Below are 17,544 nucleotides of genomic sequence, written 5' to 3' on the forward strand. Positions count from 1 at the left end.
TGTAAAATATTACACACACATTGTTTGTAATATCAGAATTACTAAATGGGCATATAATAATGTTTTATCTTTTGTGGACAATACTTTTTATTTGGGTAATCTACTCATCATAGAAGTGACAAGTATAAATAATATAGTAAGTCATGTTCCCTTTTACATTTATTTAGTACCATAGTTAAATATTTACATTTCCACGAAACAAAATAGTTTTGAGCTTACATTATACATGTTTTATTCCACACTGTATTGTTCAGGTTAATATACAGCATCGATCATTATAGTATCTTAATAGGTTTAAAGAACTGTTTGGGCAATCATGAACAATTAAATTTAAATACTAGTTTTAAAATAGGCACATTCTCTTTCTTTTAAGTATTTTGTCAGATTTTCTATTCCTTGGTTTTTTCCTTATACACTTAATTGGCAATTTATAAAAAAGGTCACGGGGGCAATCAAGATGCTGTAGCTGTAAGATATATTGGACCCCTCATTTGATTAGACAGTGTAGGCTCAAGTTTTATTCATTACATATACAAGGTTAAAGGTTATATTTATTGTTTGACAGGATGAAAAGCTAATGAAAGAGGCTGTCATAGATACATAGATTATCTTTTCACTACCAAACCATCAGGTGATCTGTTTATTTTCTCATTTATTGAGATTTCCCTTGCAAAAATACCAATGGTAGTGGGTATTCACATGAAAAATGTGTGTCCAGGTCATATTGCACACTAAATTTCTTTAAGGATAGCACTTAGAATTTAATGTGATTTGTTTGTGTAAAATTATATGATGTTTATTCCTAAATTACAGAGAGTGCATGAGTTTGACATGCTATATTGTCCTTGCTCATTAAAGTGTAAATGGGAATTTTTTCTCATTTACTTCCAGTCATGCATCCTGTTAAATAAAATGGTTTCTTCATAAGGCAAAGTCCTACTAATATTGACAAGTGTGTGAGCCATTGCACACGCCCATTCACTGAGTGGAAAAAATTATATTTTGTTAATACGGAAGGTGTTTGACTGACAGATGATGATAAGCATAACCACTTTCCCATATTACTATGCCACTTTAAGAAAAGGAAGTGATAATGCCTCAAGGCTTCTAAATGTAATAATGCAAATGAACGCACCGAAGTGTGAGTATTTCAAGGCAAACCACTCTTAATACTGCCAAATGTCTGTATACTGTGTAATGGAGTTTATGTGGTTAGCAAAAGCCTCTCTAACCAGACCAAAGCTGCACAAATTTCTTCAGTTTATTTTTAACTTTGCCCTTTACCACATGTAAATCCAGCACCAACAGGAAAATGAGTAAAATTTCAGTCTGGTGTAAGCCACAAAATTAAACATTTACTTTTCTTGCATGAAAAGTTAATATATTGAACAAAACTCTAGTACTTCAGAATCTGAATGAGCTGTTTATGTTGTAAGAAAAAGTACATATTAATCTACTATCATAAAACAGCTTACAGTTTTTGGATAAATTTTAAAAATATTTTTAAACATTTGAGTTCTTCAATTAAGTTTTAAAATTTTCTACCTTAAAGTGTTGTTTTACATCAGTTTAAAAAGATCACTGTTTAGACAGAGCCAAATTAAATCTACCCCCAGTATTATTTCTTTGGCAACCAAATACCACATTGATGCACGCATTAGAAATGCAGATAAATAAATAAAATGGATACTGTGTAGGTTAGGACCATATAACAGCAGTATTTTAGTGACCAAACCAATATGGAGAATACATTTGTCACTACTATAGTGAGGTATGTACTTCTGTAAATACAGACAATAAAATGGCAAATGCTACATGAGCTAGCATAACATGTCCAATGGATATAAGTGCTAAGTTTATCAGCAATACACTTGTTGAAAGACTGGAAACCTAAATAGATTAGCCAGTTATCCAGGTAACATGCCATGGTGCAAATAGCAGCAATTTTATGATGTTAAATCAAAGCAAATACTCACTTTGTTTTTAATGGAAAAAATGCAGCACAAATTGTGTTGACTAAAATAGGCTGTAACAACCAGCTTTTTGTGCAGTGTAGTACATCAAAAGTAAAAAGTTGGACAATACTTGGCTATGGAATCTGTTATTTTATGAACTTGTAGAGATAAACTTTTGGCTGTAGTGAAACAGTGGATTACCTTGTATGTATATTTTATAAACTCTTCCTGTAGAGTGAATAATTAGGTAATATTTGATCGATGCATAAGAGGTTTTTTAAACATATAAAGAGATATGAAAATGTTCTTTTTATAAAACAATGGAAACAGTCATGGGCAACACGTGACTCCTGCCTTTGAGGGGAAAGGGGGGGCACCGGCGCCCAGATCATGGCACTGCCCCCTGCTTGGCCTCCTCCCCCTGAGTCCCTGCCCATGCTCCACCCCCGCGCCACCCCAGGCCCTGCTCCTGTTCGGCTCCCTCCTCCTCTCTCAAGGCTTCTCCTCCATTGCTTGTGGCTCTTCACCCCTTCCCCAAGGTCCCCCTGCCCGCCGCTTGGGCCTCTCAGGGGAGGGGACGAAGAGGCATGAGCGGTGGTAGGGAGAGAACAATGTCAGAACAATGAATTAGCCTCGAGCAAATCAGACTGCTAGACTAGGCTTGTATATAAGGCTCTGGAGTGGCACTCAGGATATTTGGGTTCAGTTACCAGCTTTGCCTCACACTTCCTGTGTGACCTTGGGAAAGTCACTTAATCTACTTGTGCCTTGGTGAATTGTATGGGAAATGGATATAGTTCCCTATCTCACAGGGACAGTGTTACTGATAAATTTATTAACTGGTGTGAGAGGTTCAGATGCTATGATAATGTGGTTGTATAATTACTCTCTGTGAAATCTGGGGTGTGGACAATGCCTAAGAAGTTCCTGAGCCCATTCACTTCCTCTTTTATGTGGTGAGGGGAAATTCATGTATGGAGGACCTCTCCACATATGCAGCTATGGGGTGTAATTTCTCTGTGCATGACCTGTAGACATGTGGGGGGGGAAATCTAAGAATGAAAGTGGTGTTTAAAAAAAAATCACATTTTATTGCTTCGTTAAGTGTTCCGCAGATTCATCTGAAAATTTTGCTTGTGTTTGCAAAATCAAGGCATTTTCTTCCAGAGAAAATTTGTTTAAATAAAACAGCAGATTTCTGACCTGAAGCAAATTCCAAGATGATTCCTAGCTGTACCCTTTGTGAAATATTTTAATGTACATCCAGCAAAATGCTGTTTCCCAGTGAAGTTGTAAACTTTTCACCCTTTACCAAAGACATGAAAGTTCTGTAATAACTGTGAAACTCAGGTATAGCACAGAGGGTGCAAAAATCATCTATGCTAGTAACTATCTAGTTCTTACACCCAGCAAGCATAAGAACTGCTCAAGACCAGTGTCCACAGCAGTGCTAGCACCCCCAAAGAGGGAAATAATGGGAAGGGTATGGGCAGGACCATCCGTTCACTGTACCTTCACCACTGGTCAGCAGAGATGGCCCACTGAGAATGAGAAGTTTATGCTACACTCATTCAAAGGGCATAGGGGCGGCTGGCCACATTCCCTGGAGCTCATGCAGCTGTTGTCAACACACACAGTCAACTGTCAAGGTTCTTATACAGCTTTAATTTCTGCAAAATCTGAACACTTCCCAAGCATTTATGGACTTATGTTTGCACCACCAACTGAGGTAGGGAAGTACTATCCCCATTTTACAGATGGGGAACTGAGGCAGAGTGAGACTAAGTGACCCATCTATAGCCATAAAAGAAGTCTGTGATGCAGTGGGAAATTGAACATGAGTCTTCAGAGTACCAGGCTAGTGCCATACCCACTGACCATCCTTCCTCCATGCGTTCTGTGACCTGTGAGGGGTAGAGGGTGAGAGTCACAATGACACTTTCCACATGGAAGCAAACCCCATCTCTCTCCCTCCGTCCTTTGTCCCTTTCTAGGACAGGACAATCCTCATGGAGATTTCCACATGACAAGTTCTCTCCCATGGTTTTTCACACAAAAGGTGGCAATAAGTTTTTGCCTAAATTATCCATTTTAGTCAGCAGACACATTATAAGTGATTCAGATTTTCTCCCCTCAAATGAATCCTAACACAATTGAAAGACAATTGAGTTATAAATTAAAAAAGAATATCAATGAGAATAAGTGTAGTCTTCAGAACACAGCTTCTTAGTTCAATGAAGTAAATTGAACATGTATCTTCTAAAAGCACATTATTTTACCTAGTAGTTTGTCTCTTTATGACATGAAAGTAATAGTGTATAACCTTTATATCCAATATCATATAATCATAGAATATTAGAGTTGGAAGGGACCTCAGAGGTCATCTAGTCAACCCGCTGCTCAAAGCAGGACTAACTTCAGCTATATCATCCCAGCCAGGGCTTTGTCAAGCCTCAGCTTAAAAACCTCTAAAGATGGAGATTCCACCACCCCCTAGGTAACCCATTCCAGTGCTTCACCACCCTCCTAGTGAAAAACTTTTTCCTAATGTCCAACCTAGACCTCCAGCCTGCAACTTGATCGTTGCTCCTTGTTCTGTCATCTGCCACCACTGAGAACAGCCTAGCTCCATCCTCCCTGAAACCCCCTTTCAGGTAGTTAAAGGCTGCTATCAAATCCCCCCTCATTCTTCTCTTTTGCAGACTAAACAAGCCCAGTTTCCTTAGCCTCTCCTCATAAGTCCTGTGCTCCAGCCCCCTAATCATTTTGTTGCCCTCCACTGGACTCTCTCCAACTTGTCTACATCCTTTTTGTAGTGGGGGGCCCAAAACTGGACACAATACTCCAAATGTGGCCTCACCAATGCCGAGTAGAGGGGAATAATCACTTCCCGCGACCTGCTGGCAATGCCCCTCCTAATGCAGCCCATTATGTTATTAGCTTTCTTGACAACAAGGGCACACTGCTGACTCATATCCAGTTTCTTATCCACTGTTACCCCCAGGTCCTTTTCTGCAGAACTGCTGCCTAGCTCATTGGTCCCCAGTCTGTAGCTGTGCATGGGATTCTTCCTTCCTAAGTGGAGGACTCTGCACTTTTCTTTGTTGAACCTCCTCAGATTTCTTTTGGCCCAATCCTCCAATTTGTCTAGGTCACTCTGTATCCTATGCATACCTTCCAGGGTATCTACCACTCCCCCCATCTTAGTGTCATCCGCAAACTTGCTGAGGGTGCAATCTACCCCATCTTCCAGATCATTAATGAAGATGTTGAACAAAACCGGCCCCAGGACCGACCACTGGGGCACTCTGCTTGTGACCGGTTGCCAGCTAGACATGGAGCCATTGATCATTACTCGTTGAGCCCTATGCTCTAGCCAGTTCTCTATCCATTTTATAGTCCATTCATCCAACCCATACTTCTTTAACTTGCTGATAAGAATACTGTGAGAGACAGTATCAAAAGCTTTGCTAAAGTCAAGGTATATCACATCCACCGCCTTCCCTACATCCACAGAGCCAGTCACCTCATCATAGAAAGCAATCAGGTTGGTCAGGCATGACTTTCCCTTGGTGAATCCGTGTTGACTGTTCCTGATCCCCTTCCTCTCTTCCAAGTGCCTTAAAATGGATTCCTTAAGGACCTGCTCCGTGATTTTTCCAGGGATTGAAGTGAGGCTGACTGGTCTGTAGTTCCCTGGATCCTCTTTCTTCCTTTTTTTGAAGACGGGCACTATATTTGCTTTTTTCCAGTGCTCAGGGACCTCCCCCTGTTGCCACGAGCTTTCAAAGATAATAGCCAATTGCTCTGAAATCACCTCAGCCAACTCCCTCAGCACCCTCGGGTGCATTGCATCCGGCCCCATGGACTTGTGTATGTCCAATCCTTCTAAATAGGCTTGGACCTGTTCCTTCAGCACTGCGGGATGTTCGCCTCCTTCCCATTCTGTGCCACCCAGTGAAGCAGTCTGAGAGCTGATCTTGTTTGTGAAGACAGAGGCAAAAAAGGCATTGAGTACCTCGGCTTTCTCCACATCCTCTGTCATTAGGTTGCCTTCTTCATTCTATAAGGGGCCCACACTTTCCCTAATCTTCCTCTTGTTGGCAACATACCTGTAGAAACCCTTCTTGTTCCCCTTCACGTCCCTTGCTAGCAGCAACTCCAATTGTGCTTTGGCTTTCCTGATTTCATTCCTGCATGCTCAAGCAGTATTTTTATAATCCTCCCTAGTCATCTGACCAAGCTTCCACTTATTGTAAGCTTCTTTTTTGTGTTTAAGTTCGCCAAAGGCTTCTTTGTTAAGCCAAGCTGGACGCCTACCATATTTGCTATTCTTTCTGCACATCGGGATGGTTTGCTACTGTGCCCTCAATAAGGTTTCTTTAAAATACAGCCAGCTCTCTTGGATTCCTTTCCCCCTCATATTAGCCTCCCAGGGAATCCTGCCCATCAGTTCTCTGAGGGAGTCAAAGTCCGCTTTTCTGAAGTCCATGGTCTGTATCCTGCTGTTCTCCTTTGTTCCTTTTGTCAGGATCCTGAACTCAACCATCTCATGGTCACTGCTGCCTAGGTTGCCACCTACTTCCCCTACCAAATCTTCCCTGTTTGTGAGCAGCAGGTCAAGAGAAGCACGGCCCTTACTTGGTTGCTCCAGCACTTGCACCAGGAAATTGTCTGCGACACTATCCAAAAACTTCCTGGATTGTTTGTGCTCTGCTGTATTGCTCTTCCAGCAGATGTCAGGGTGATTGAAGTCCACCATGAGAATCAAGTCCTGTGAACTGGAAACTTTCCCTAGTTGAGTAAAGAAAGCCTCATCTACCTCATCCTCCTGGTCTGGTGGTCTATAACAGACACCCACCATGACATCACCCTTATTGTTCTTGCTTCTAAGCTTAACCCAGAGACACTCAACTGCCTTATCTCCAGTTTCATACTGGAGCTCAGAGCAGTCATAGTACTCTCTTACATACAGTGCAACTCCTCCACCCTTTTGCCCCTGCCTGTCCTTCCTGAACAGTGTATACCCATCCATGACAGTGCTCCAGTCGTGTGAGTTACTCCACCAAGTCTCAGTTATTCCAATCATGTCATAGTTTCTTGACTGTGCCAGGACTTCCAGTTCCTCCTGCTAAATTGAAAAAACACTTCTTCAGCCTGAAAGACCTTAGAAGCACAGTCATATTTGCATCGATGTTTTGTATGATTCTTGGAAATCATAGTGTCAGCTGCTTGAGAGTAATGGAAGCACCAGTATGTTCTACATTAAATGAGGCAAAAACATAGAGGCTGACATCAGAAATATATCTTTGAAATATAGGTATAAATCTCCATGAAAGAGAATAACAATATCTTGTTAGTATATCGTGTTTCCATTAAAATATTTTAAAATGCTTTTCAAGCATCAGTTAAGTCTCACAAAATTCCTTGTGTTTATTCCATTTTACAGATGGAGGAATTGAGACAAAAAAGGTTGTGATTCATTTGGTAAAGGCCATGCAAAGGCAAATCAGTTTTAAATATGGGATTAGACCTCTAGAGTTTTGATTCACAACCTGCTCTAAGTATTAGACACATTCCCTCCCAACTAAGCCATCATGCACATATTTATAATAAAACTTTGATAGGTCACATCTTTGTCATTTGCAGCTCCCAGTATTTGCAAGTGCTGTTACAATGGACTAAGAGCTCTCACTGGCTTTCACACTGTAGAAGATACAAAATCCGGTCACAGTAACTCCTGTCTGACATTCTGTATTTGCTTCTCAAAAGGAATGAGCATCATCTGTTAACAAAGATGATCCACTATATCCTTGCAATTGAAAATAAAGCTTTTTAAACTTTCAAATGGCTATTGAAACTTGGGAAATGAATCTTAACTGGCAGCAGTGAGACTGCTCCTAGTCAATACATTTTTATTTCATTCACCCTTTTGCAGAATTCAGTTAATCACAAAGTGACCCCAGACATTAGTGCAAATTAGTGAAGTTCTGTGATGACTGGAAGTATATTTATGTAGTATGTCTATTTAATGGAAAAAAGAAAATAATCTTAATAAATTACTCTTTCTAGAAATTATTTAAGCAAAGATTTTTGCAAATTTTATACTGTAACAATGTCTGAGCAATTCCTGTAGACACAAGAACTAAACTATAAAAGACTGAGGAGGTTGAATAACTGATGACACATGAATAAAATAGAAAATGTAAATATTTATTTTATTCTTTTTTCAGAAGTTAAGATGCCTGGAAAAGATTAGGGAATGGGTCATGCTTCTCTTTCAAGAATGTTTTGTGAGGTCTTGCGGTGCAATCTGTATCAGATAAGACTGATCCTTAGGGATTACTCAGACATTTTACACATATCAGAAAGCTATTAGCACACCTATGACACAGCAAAGTATTAAGCACTCAGAATGTTTAGGGTAAACCAAAATGCTGATACAGCATTGACTTAAAGGTATAATTATTCACAGACTAGAACAATATGAACTATCTTAGAAGTTATTTACACTATTTAAATTGTGAAACAAGTGTGCTCCACCTCGTCTTATTAACACACAGACATCTCAAAAGACCAGGGAAATGCAGAAACAGTAAATACTAAATTAAAACTCTGCTAGTAATCACCTTTTAGTGATATACATAATATAATGATGACGACATTTGCACTGGTTTGTTAGTCGACTATTTCCAAACGTAAGATGTGTTTAAACTAACCGTGAAAAATATGGTGCAGAATGTAATTTGGAGCTTATATTTGTCATTTTTCTAGTGGCCAGACCAATTTTCTGTTAAAGATATAAGTCTAATAATAAAGTAAAATAGTTTTGAGGTTATAGCTTTGATATAAAATATTGGATTTTGAGTTTATATTGAAATATGCTGATTAGTTCATAATAATGTTGAATAACTCCTCGTATTTTGAGAAAAATATTACAAAGTCCATGAGTAAAGTTGTAAATTCCTGATTAATAGGGATTATTATACAAATACCAACAAAACTCTTCACTATTTGTATCATTCTAATGTACATGAAGTAGTCTTTTGGGATTCTAATAAATAAAAAATCAATACATTTCTGAACTATTCATCTTGGTATGTAATAATTTGTGTTCCTGTGAAGATGAAAACACATTTTATTATTTTTAATACTAAAATTAATCCTTGACGGTTCTTAGCAGATTACTATTGCTATTGTTACAGTTGTTATTACTAGACAAATAATTTAGTATCTTATCTAAAAATACAGAATTAAGATCACTTTAAATGTATTATCTCAAAATTTTATTTATATTCCCTCCCACTGTATTTTCTTTATCCTAGTGCCTTTCGATGTGTTCCCACAATAGCCACATAATACAGATAGGCAGCCATAACAAATAAATTTTACAAAGGATTATGACAGAAATTAAAACTCAAGAAGTATTCATATGAAATATAATAACTGAGCTCTAAGCAGATAGGTTACAACCAATGGTTTCTACCTACACCTTGAATTTCTAGTGAGCTTTTTTTGCCTAACTTGTATGGACTGTGTGCAAGGGACTGTGTGCAATAGGTTTTGAATTCTTGAATCATTTTGCATTCCTGTTATTCCTTTTAAGGAAAGAGATGGTTAGTTTCTCTCTGTGAAACCTGGTTTTGTTCAGTCAGACTATAGATGCTGTCTTGCAGGACTATGAATGTTTTCAAGTATTTCTGTTTAGGATCACCAAACACCACCAGCGGGTCTGTGTGAAATCTTTTCATCATGAAATGGGCATTACAAAGTATCCTGTGTGAGCAAAAGTCACTTTTCATTAGCTGTATCATTATGGTGAATGACAACAACAGAAATATTAGTTTGGTCTTAATGCATTTTAAATGCAGTTTAGGAGTGTATTTCCAGAACACTGTTATTGAATTAATTGAAAAACAATTCTGACTTCAAGGAAGTCTTTGAAACTTTGCAGATGTGGATCACATATATTTGTTAATTAAAGAAAAAGGAAAAGAAAAGAAAAGTTACGAGAGTTTTAGTATATCAAGCCTTTGAAATAAAATTCCAAATCCATCTCAGTAATCTAAATGGATTAGCACAATGTGGAATAAGTTATCTATACTTGGCTGCTGAATTTCATATATAGTGAATCTTAGCTAATGTATGCAGAATAAAAGTGACACACTGATCCAAGGCATACTACCCTTCATCTGTTATAATTATTCATCTTTTCATCTCTTTGCAGCCCATTGGTGCTTTGAACCCAAAGAGAGCAGTCTTCTATGCAGAGCGCTATGAAACTTGGGAAGATGATCAGACTCCACCTTATCATTACAACACCCATTATTCAACATCTACTTCTACTCTGTCCTGGCTTGTTCGGATTGTAAGTAGTTTTTTGGAATCTGCTTTTCATTTAATATGTTTAATTGTGTTGCTTTCTCTCTCTAATACACACACACTCACTCTCACTCTCCTACATTTCAATTTATATAAATACAGTCCCATCAAAACCTCCCAATGAATGCCTAGTCATTTAAAAACCTCACAAATTCTGCATCTGCACTCTGTCTATTAATCCTTAGCCATTGGGGTGGATCTTTCCTAAAAATCAGGGGCATACTTGCAACTTGAAGTGTGGAGGGAACTAGGACAAGTAACTAACTTAACAAAGAAAAGTCAACTCAAAGAAAAGTCCCTACACAGTGAAAGAAATTCAGCCCACTCAAGATATCCTCCCAGTTTAACAACTGAGATACTGGTGAGCCTTGCAACATGTGATGAAGTTTAAAAAATAAAGTAAACAAAAACAAAAAACCCCAACAACAACACACATCTTAGGCTTTGTCAGATCAGTGGGGGAATTATAGAACACAAGTTTTATAGTAAAACAGACATAAAAATCATGGGCCACTGAAATGGAAGGTTTATTCCCACTGACAGAAAAATAAAATTTGTTTCCAGATTAATCCAAAACAAGTGTATATTTTCAGATATTTAAAAAATGCTAGCACAGTAGTATAATTCAATGTTCTTTCATTTCTGGAATCCTGGCATGAATAAATTAAATACATCTTTATAAATGGATCAAGTGATGGCCCAAACTACAAAGTTTGGATCCAATCTGAACTTGATCTGGACACCGGAGCAATGAGGCATAGACATAGAAATATGGATTAAAGGCTTCAACTTTATTTAATTACCATAAAATTAAATTATTATAGAACTATTGAATTTGAATTAAAACAACACCGGCACCTCAACAAAAAACAAATGAGATGCTGCCAACCCTGTCACATAGCCAGCCAAAGGACCCTGACATGAAAAGCCAGATTCCTCCTTCAATTCTTTGAAGGAGATTGGAGACTTGGGTTGATAGGAGCATCAAAATGCACAAGACACTGAGGACTGCACATCCCCACCATTCCATGCCAGTGCACATGAATCACATTACCTCCATTGCTCCTGTCACCATCAACATCCCACCCTGCTGACCAGGGTGCACATTTCCTATATTGGCAAGGATAGGCTGTTCAGATCTGTGGTTATAGGACCCATCCCTGCTTAAAATATTTGTTATCTTACCTAAGCAGGGATGGGTCGTATATCCACAGATCGGAACACCCTAACCTTGCCAATATGGGAAATGTGCACCCTGTTTCTCTAGGGTTCAGCTTTGGAAATTGTGAAGGAGGGTACAAAATTCTAGATAGGCTTAAATGTTGTGGGAGATTGGGCAGCACAACAGCAAATTCAGTTCAAATTGGATATTTGCAAAGAAATGCACTTTGGCAAAAATACTCTAAACTTTCTATTATATATTTTTACGGGCTATGAACTTTCCAGATCCCCTAAGGAAAAAGATTTAAAAATCATTGGGGATCACTCAATGAACCTCTGTCCAGTGTTTAGTAGCAGTTAATAAAGCAAATAGAATGCTCAGTGGAGAGAAAAGGGAACAGTGAAATTGCATTGAATAATGTTATGCTTCTCTCAGGAGTCCTTGTCTAGTTTGGGTCCTCTGACCCTAAGAAAGCTCTACAGTAAATTAAATTTTGAAAGGCAACAGAAATAAGAGATATGGCAGGATTAAAATATGATAGCTTTAAAACTGGGATTTCCTAATTTAGAAAGGAGAAGAGTTTGTGTTCCAAATTACAAAAGTGATAGTAAAAAGAGCTTTGGCCTTCCTTTGCTCTTGGCCAGTGATATTATCAGCAAGGAGTTACTCAATGAAATTAATAGATAGCAAATTTAGAACGAATAAATGCTATTAGACATAGCACATAGTTAGCCTGTGAAATTAACTACGCTTTTAATTGAGGGAAACTTTTGACTGGGTTTTTTAAATGGTTGGCTAATTTTATAATGCATATAGTTATGTAAACTAAAGTAATCAAATTCCATGACATGAGAGAGTTTTCTGAAGAGGTCAGGAAATATTTCCTCCCTCCCAGCCGCCCCGCTCTCCCACCCTTGTACTCACAATTGACATGATGCAATTTGGGGAAGTTACACTGTCTTCTGAAATGTTGGATGCTGCCATAATCAGGACATTGGACGTGATCAACCAATGATCATAAATTGTATAGTGAATTTTATATTCTCTCCAAACCATCACATGACTTGGCATGTTTGGCATCCTCTGTCCAAATGAGCGTGAGGATGAGAAGAGTGGGGTTGTTGCGTGTTGAGACTGAGGTGCATTGGCAGAGCTGCCTGAGAAACTTGCACTGGCCTGTCTGCACTGTTTTAATCAATGCAGTTACCCACACCTCAGTCATAAACACCCAATGCGCACACACAGATTTATTTAAAAACATGCACACAGTCATTTTCCTGTGCCATTTTAGCAGTAAATTATTAGTTGATTGTAGAACTTTTAATATACACTCTTGTCACACAATCTCAGTCTGCAGGGGGAAAAAGCTCAGATACACTCTTTTCAAGATGACTGCTATTATACTTTAAAAAAAATAGTCATGGAAAAATTATTCACTTTCTGCTTGTACTTCTGCTTATGCTAAATGTTATCATTTTTGTGCTGGAGAGAGTTAAGGCAGGAGAGTGACTAATCATTATATGCAGTGATCAGAAAATAATGGTATTTTATCTTATATTTTCTTCATTTGCTTGTGAGGACAGGATTTCCTGAAAATCTTTCGTACTTCATTTATCATTATAATCAAAAGTAGCCTTAGGCATAGGCTAAATAGTCAGGTACTTAAGGCAACACATCTAGGGGAGAAACACTAGAATAGTGCTAGGACTGCACTGGCCATTTTCAGGTAGGCCAGTGTTGTGCAAAATTAAGCACTCGGGACTTTTTCAAGGGGAAAAGGCAGTATGCCGCATTTATTGACAGAAACTAAAGTAATAACTAACTTAAACCTACACATACACACACACACACACACATACATGCGCCCAAACATACCAGAAAGCGTTCTATAGTTATATATAGCTACCAGTCCTGATTGTGGCTTGAGATCGTAGCTAGGGTTCGTTGCTGGAGTTCGTGGCTCGTGGCAGCTACCTGGCCAGGGAAGCTGGGCACGAGGAGAGCAGGGTCCTTGTCGGGCGCGCACCGACGCTCTTCTTTAGATGATATGTAGAATGCTGTTTTTCCCCCAAAGCCTTGAAATCTCACCCAGTCTTTTATAGGTTTTTCAGTTCTGCTGTGTCACGTTGCTTCTCTGTGACCCTTGATTGCTGGTACCATAGCAGACGTGACTTTCAGCTTGTTCTTTGATGTCTTGATTAAGTTTGATTAAGTTTTTCTGGGGTGGATCCTTCTTTGCTTTTTGGGGCTATGTTCACACTCTTCAGCCTAGGATGGACTTCACACTTCATCAGGACAATTTCATCAAGACAAGCTGGCAGTTTGGGTCTGACTCACACACACATACACCCTCCATTCATACCTTGTTCAGATAACTATCTTATTCATCTAAAGGTTTAGAAAGGGTTTGACACAAGATGGAGTACATAGGGTCAAAATGGGGTTTTTACACAAGATGGAGTACATAGGTCAAAATGGGGTTTTACATTCACAATATGGAGTATGACTGAGAGAAGTTCAAATGTTACATGATATCAATAATAACCATATAGAGGTTGACACAAATAAGGGTATGAATTAAAAGATATGAATTAATCTACAGGGTTACAATTACAATTAAAAGCTATGAATTAATCTACAGGGTTACAATTACAATTAAAAGCTATGAATTAAGCTACAGGGTTACAATTACAATTTTATTCCTACACCAGCTCCAAAATACTCCTTTCTGGTGCTGGTTTACTCCACCAACTACCTTCTAAAAAGGTGTTATCCCTGTTTCTGCTTAGTTATGAGCAATGATTGTCTGTCTCTCATATGTCCAAGAATCTTTTGCAGTATGACATGCACTGCATTGCATTCTGGAGTATGTTCAAGAATTTTAACAGTACCTCTTACACATGACTGATCGGAAGCTGAAATACTGTTCTAAGAAGAAAATGAAAAGAGGGACCTTGTGAGTTTTGGAGCGAGCTAGTAGGAAAAGGAGAGCAGGGAGCAATTAGTAGGGAAGATACCAAAATCTATCGTTGCTTAGGGTAAAGCAGTTTATCTGAAGCCAGTTTGAGTGTTATTTCACCAGATAATCTCTTTATTATGTTAGGGTTTTAATTTAAAATATATATTAGATCAAAGAGTTCATCTGACTACAAAATCAGGGTATACTTCTCCCAAACCCGAGGGAAAGAATTTGTTGGCTATTAAACTGCTATACTTGGTGATCGTTATACACTTCTTAAATGTTGCTAAATTATTCATGTACTGTGAATACATTGTATGATTCACATATGGTTCCTGTACACAACCTTCCTCCAGTGTTTTAAAAACAGTGAGTTGATTTGCATGTTTGCTACTAATGTTGGCCTGTATTCAAGAAAAGAGCGTCTTTTGCTTGTTTGAAAGCTCTTAATCTGAAGAGTCTGCTTATGTACAGTACACAGAGAAGTGTACAGTACACAGAGAAGTACTCACTTCTTATATAAAGCTAATAGCTTGTCATTTTTGTTATTTATTTAGCACTAACCAAGAAAGAAGAGGGCAAGGTTCGTGCCTCAATGGTCTTGCCATATAAATCTGAAAAATAACGTAGTGAGAAATGATAAGACCATAAGGGAAAGAAAGAAAAAAGCTGCTCACAGGACAGTCTTATTTTCAAGGATTAAAATAATTACTTTGTTTCATTATTTTCTGTTTTAAAATATTTTTAATGTAGTTATATATTAGAGATGGGGCAGAGAGTGCCAAAAAAGAGATCAATGATGTCAAGATAGCCAAAAGAAGTGAGTTTTGAGGGAGGATTTAGAAAAGAGAGAGCACATAGATATGATACGGTGTTCCCAGCACGGGATGGTATGTAAAAACAGAAAAAAAAGGGCAGTCATGAATGGAAGGGAAAAAAGGAAGTGAAGGGGAGAAAGGGCAAAGTGAAAAGTTCAAGAAAGGGAGAAAAGAAGGAAGAAACTCAAACTGTGATTGAGCAGAGTTCTGTATAGTGTGGAAACCAGGGAGAAGGACTTTGAAACGGATGCGTAAAGAGACAGTAAAAGATCATTAGGGCTTTGAGGTGGGGGGGGGGGGGGGGTAACATGGTCGGAATGGTAATTGCAGAAGATGATTTTGGCTGTAGCCATAGAACCAGAGAATAAAGGTTGTAAGTTGATAGAGGATGAACCAGGGTTTTACTAGTTAGGATAGAGAGGAAATAGTGGATTTGGGAGATGGTGATAAGATTTGACAAGATTTTGTGGGGAAAGAAGATTAGGTAAGAGTGAAATATAGCAAGGAGTTTACAATCTTAGGGAGTGTAAATGAGTTGTCTGTGGTCAGAGTAAGAGTAAGAAAGTTGAGCTCAGTTTGTAGATTGAGAAATCAGAGGGGCATCAGGAGGAGATGTTGGAGATGCAGGACTAAACAGAAAGGATAGAGAGAGAGACAGGTGACGGTGGTAGCTAAATCTATGGAGCAGATTCAGTTGCCCAAGGAATAGGTACTGCAAGAGAAAAAAAAGGGGGGGGAGGGGAAGGAGGAGGAGGAAGAATTACCAAAAATATGCTGAGAGTGAAGTGGTTAAGGTAGGAAAAGAACAAAGATATACAAAGTAACAGAAATCTAGCAAAAGAAAAGGTCTCAAAAAGAAGGGGGAGAGGTCCACAGTATGGAAGACTGTATGAGAGTTTGAGGAGAATGTGTATAGAGAATCAGGTATTACTGCCACAAAACTATGACTTTTGGGCTTCAGATATGTATTGGGACTTCTCAGTTTAGCAATTTGCATGCAGAACACAATGATTTGGGTTTTAATGTATTCTTTTTTTCATATGGTAGGTGTTCTACTTTTCCTGTCTATTACTTCTTCCTTTCTGGCACTGACTGACAGATGTAATCTTGCTTCCCTCAAGTCAATTCAAAACAATGCTGTTAAGCATTCATCACTAGCCCATTGCTACGACCATCACTCCCCTTCTTCACATTCCACCCCTTTTTCACTCTCCTCTAATACATCAGACCTTTCCTACTTTCATGGTCCTTCAGATCTTGTTCCGGACTCTATCCACTCTTATGGTGTCATTAGCTTTTACCTCCATTCTGCAAACCTTTATTGATAATCCAGTGTTCTCTCTAGCACCTTTGTGTATGGCAGGATCTCCCTGCAAAAATGTTTAAAACCACTATATTGTCATTCTTTGAATCCTTCCTTAAAACTCACGTGTTTGATGATGCCTGCAAATAGTGGACAATGCATTTAGTACATCGAGATAGCTGATAGTTATACCAAACGATCTTTTCAGCATTAGGGTGTCCTCTTCCTCCCCTGCTCCCTAGACCTAGCACAATGAGGCCTAATCCCTAACTGAAGTCACTAGACACCTCTGCAATACAACACAGTAGATCCCACTTAATGGCAGCCCTGATATTAACAACTTCCAGTAAATAGCAACATTTTGTCAGGAACAATTCCCATCCCATTGACTTTAATGTTAATGGGATTCAGATATTGGCAATGCCATGCAGCTTATTGAGAACTGTAGGAGGAAGAAAGGCTGCAGGCAGGTTTATGGATTTGCAGCCAGGAAAGGAAGTGGTGGGATGTGCTTTCCATGGCTGCAGCCCTGCAAACCTGCCTGCATCCTGGAACTGCCCAGGAGATAAGGAGCTGGGGTGCCCACATCCCTCCCGATGCGGGAGCCCTGGACAGAATCTTGGCAGTATGCACTGGTAGGGAAGGCTGCAGCAATGGGGAGAGAGGCTGCAGCCTGGCTTTCCACAGGGAGGGAGATGCTGGGGACCTGCAGAGCTGCATAGTACTTCTCCCCATTCTTGCCCTACCCACAGACTTCCCTCCCAGTCCTCAGGGAGAAGAACTGTGCAGCTCTGTAGACCCCTGTTCTGCTGCTGCTGCCCTGTCCCCAACCACCACTTCTTGTAGAAGGCCCTGGCATCCGAGCTGCAGCCTTTCCTCATTGCTGCCCTGCTCACAGCAGGTTTGTGCTGCTACAGTCCAGGAAGGCATATCTCCACACTTCCTTCCCGGGCTGCAATCCCACA

General features: G+C 39.2%; 1 protein-coding gene across 9 annotated transcripts in view; it reads left to right on the forward strand.

Moving 5' to 3' along the window:
* The window catches only part of NBEA (neurobeachin), a 748,678-nt gene that overhangs the window by 619,554 nt on the left and 111,580 nt on the right, over window positions 1-17,544 (forward strand). For all 9 annotated transcript variants that reach the window (XM_067562991.1, XM_067562985.1, XM_067562986.1 and 6 more), the window contains one exon: window positions 10,183-10,323. In XM_067562991.1, the coding sequence (XP_067419092.1) occupies window positions 10,183-10,323 (141 nt within the window). The remainder of the gene's footprint in view (window positions 1-10,182; window positions 10,324-17,544) is intronic.

The sequence above is a fragment of the Emydura macquarii genome, unplaced genomic scaffold, assembly GCF_026122565.2.
Source record: "Emydura macquarii macquarii isolate MOO-44397 ecotype Brisbane River unplaced genomic scaffold, CSIRO-AGI_Emac_v2 contig_2473, whole genome shotgun sequence".
NCBI lineage: Eukaryota > Metazoa > Chordata > Testudines > Chelidae > Emydura > Emydura macquarii.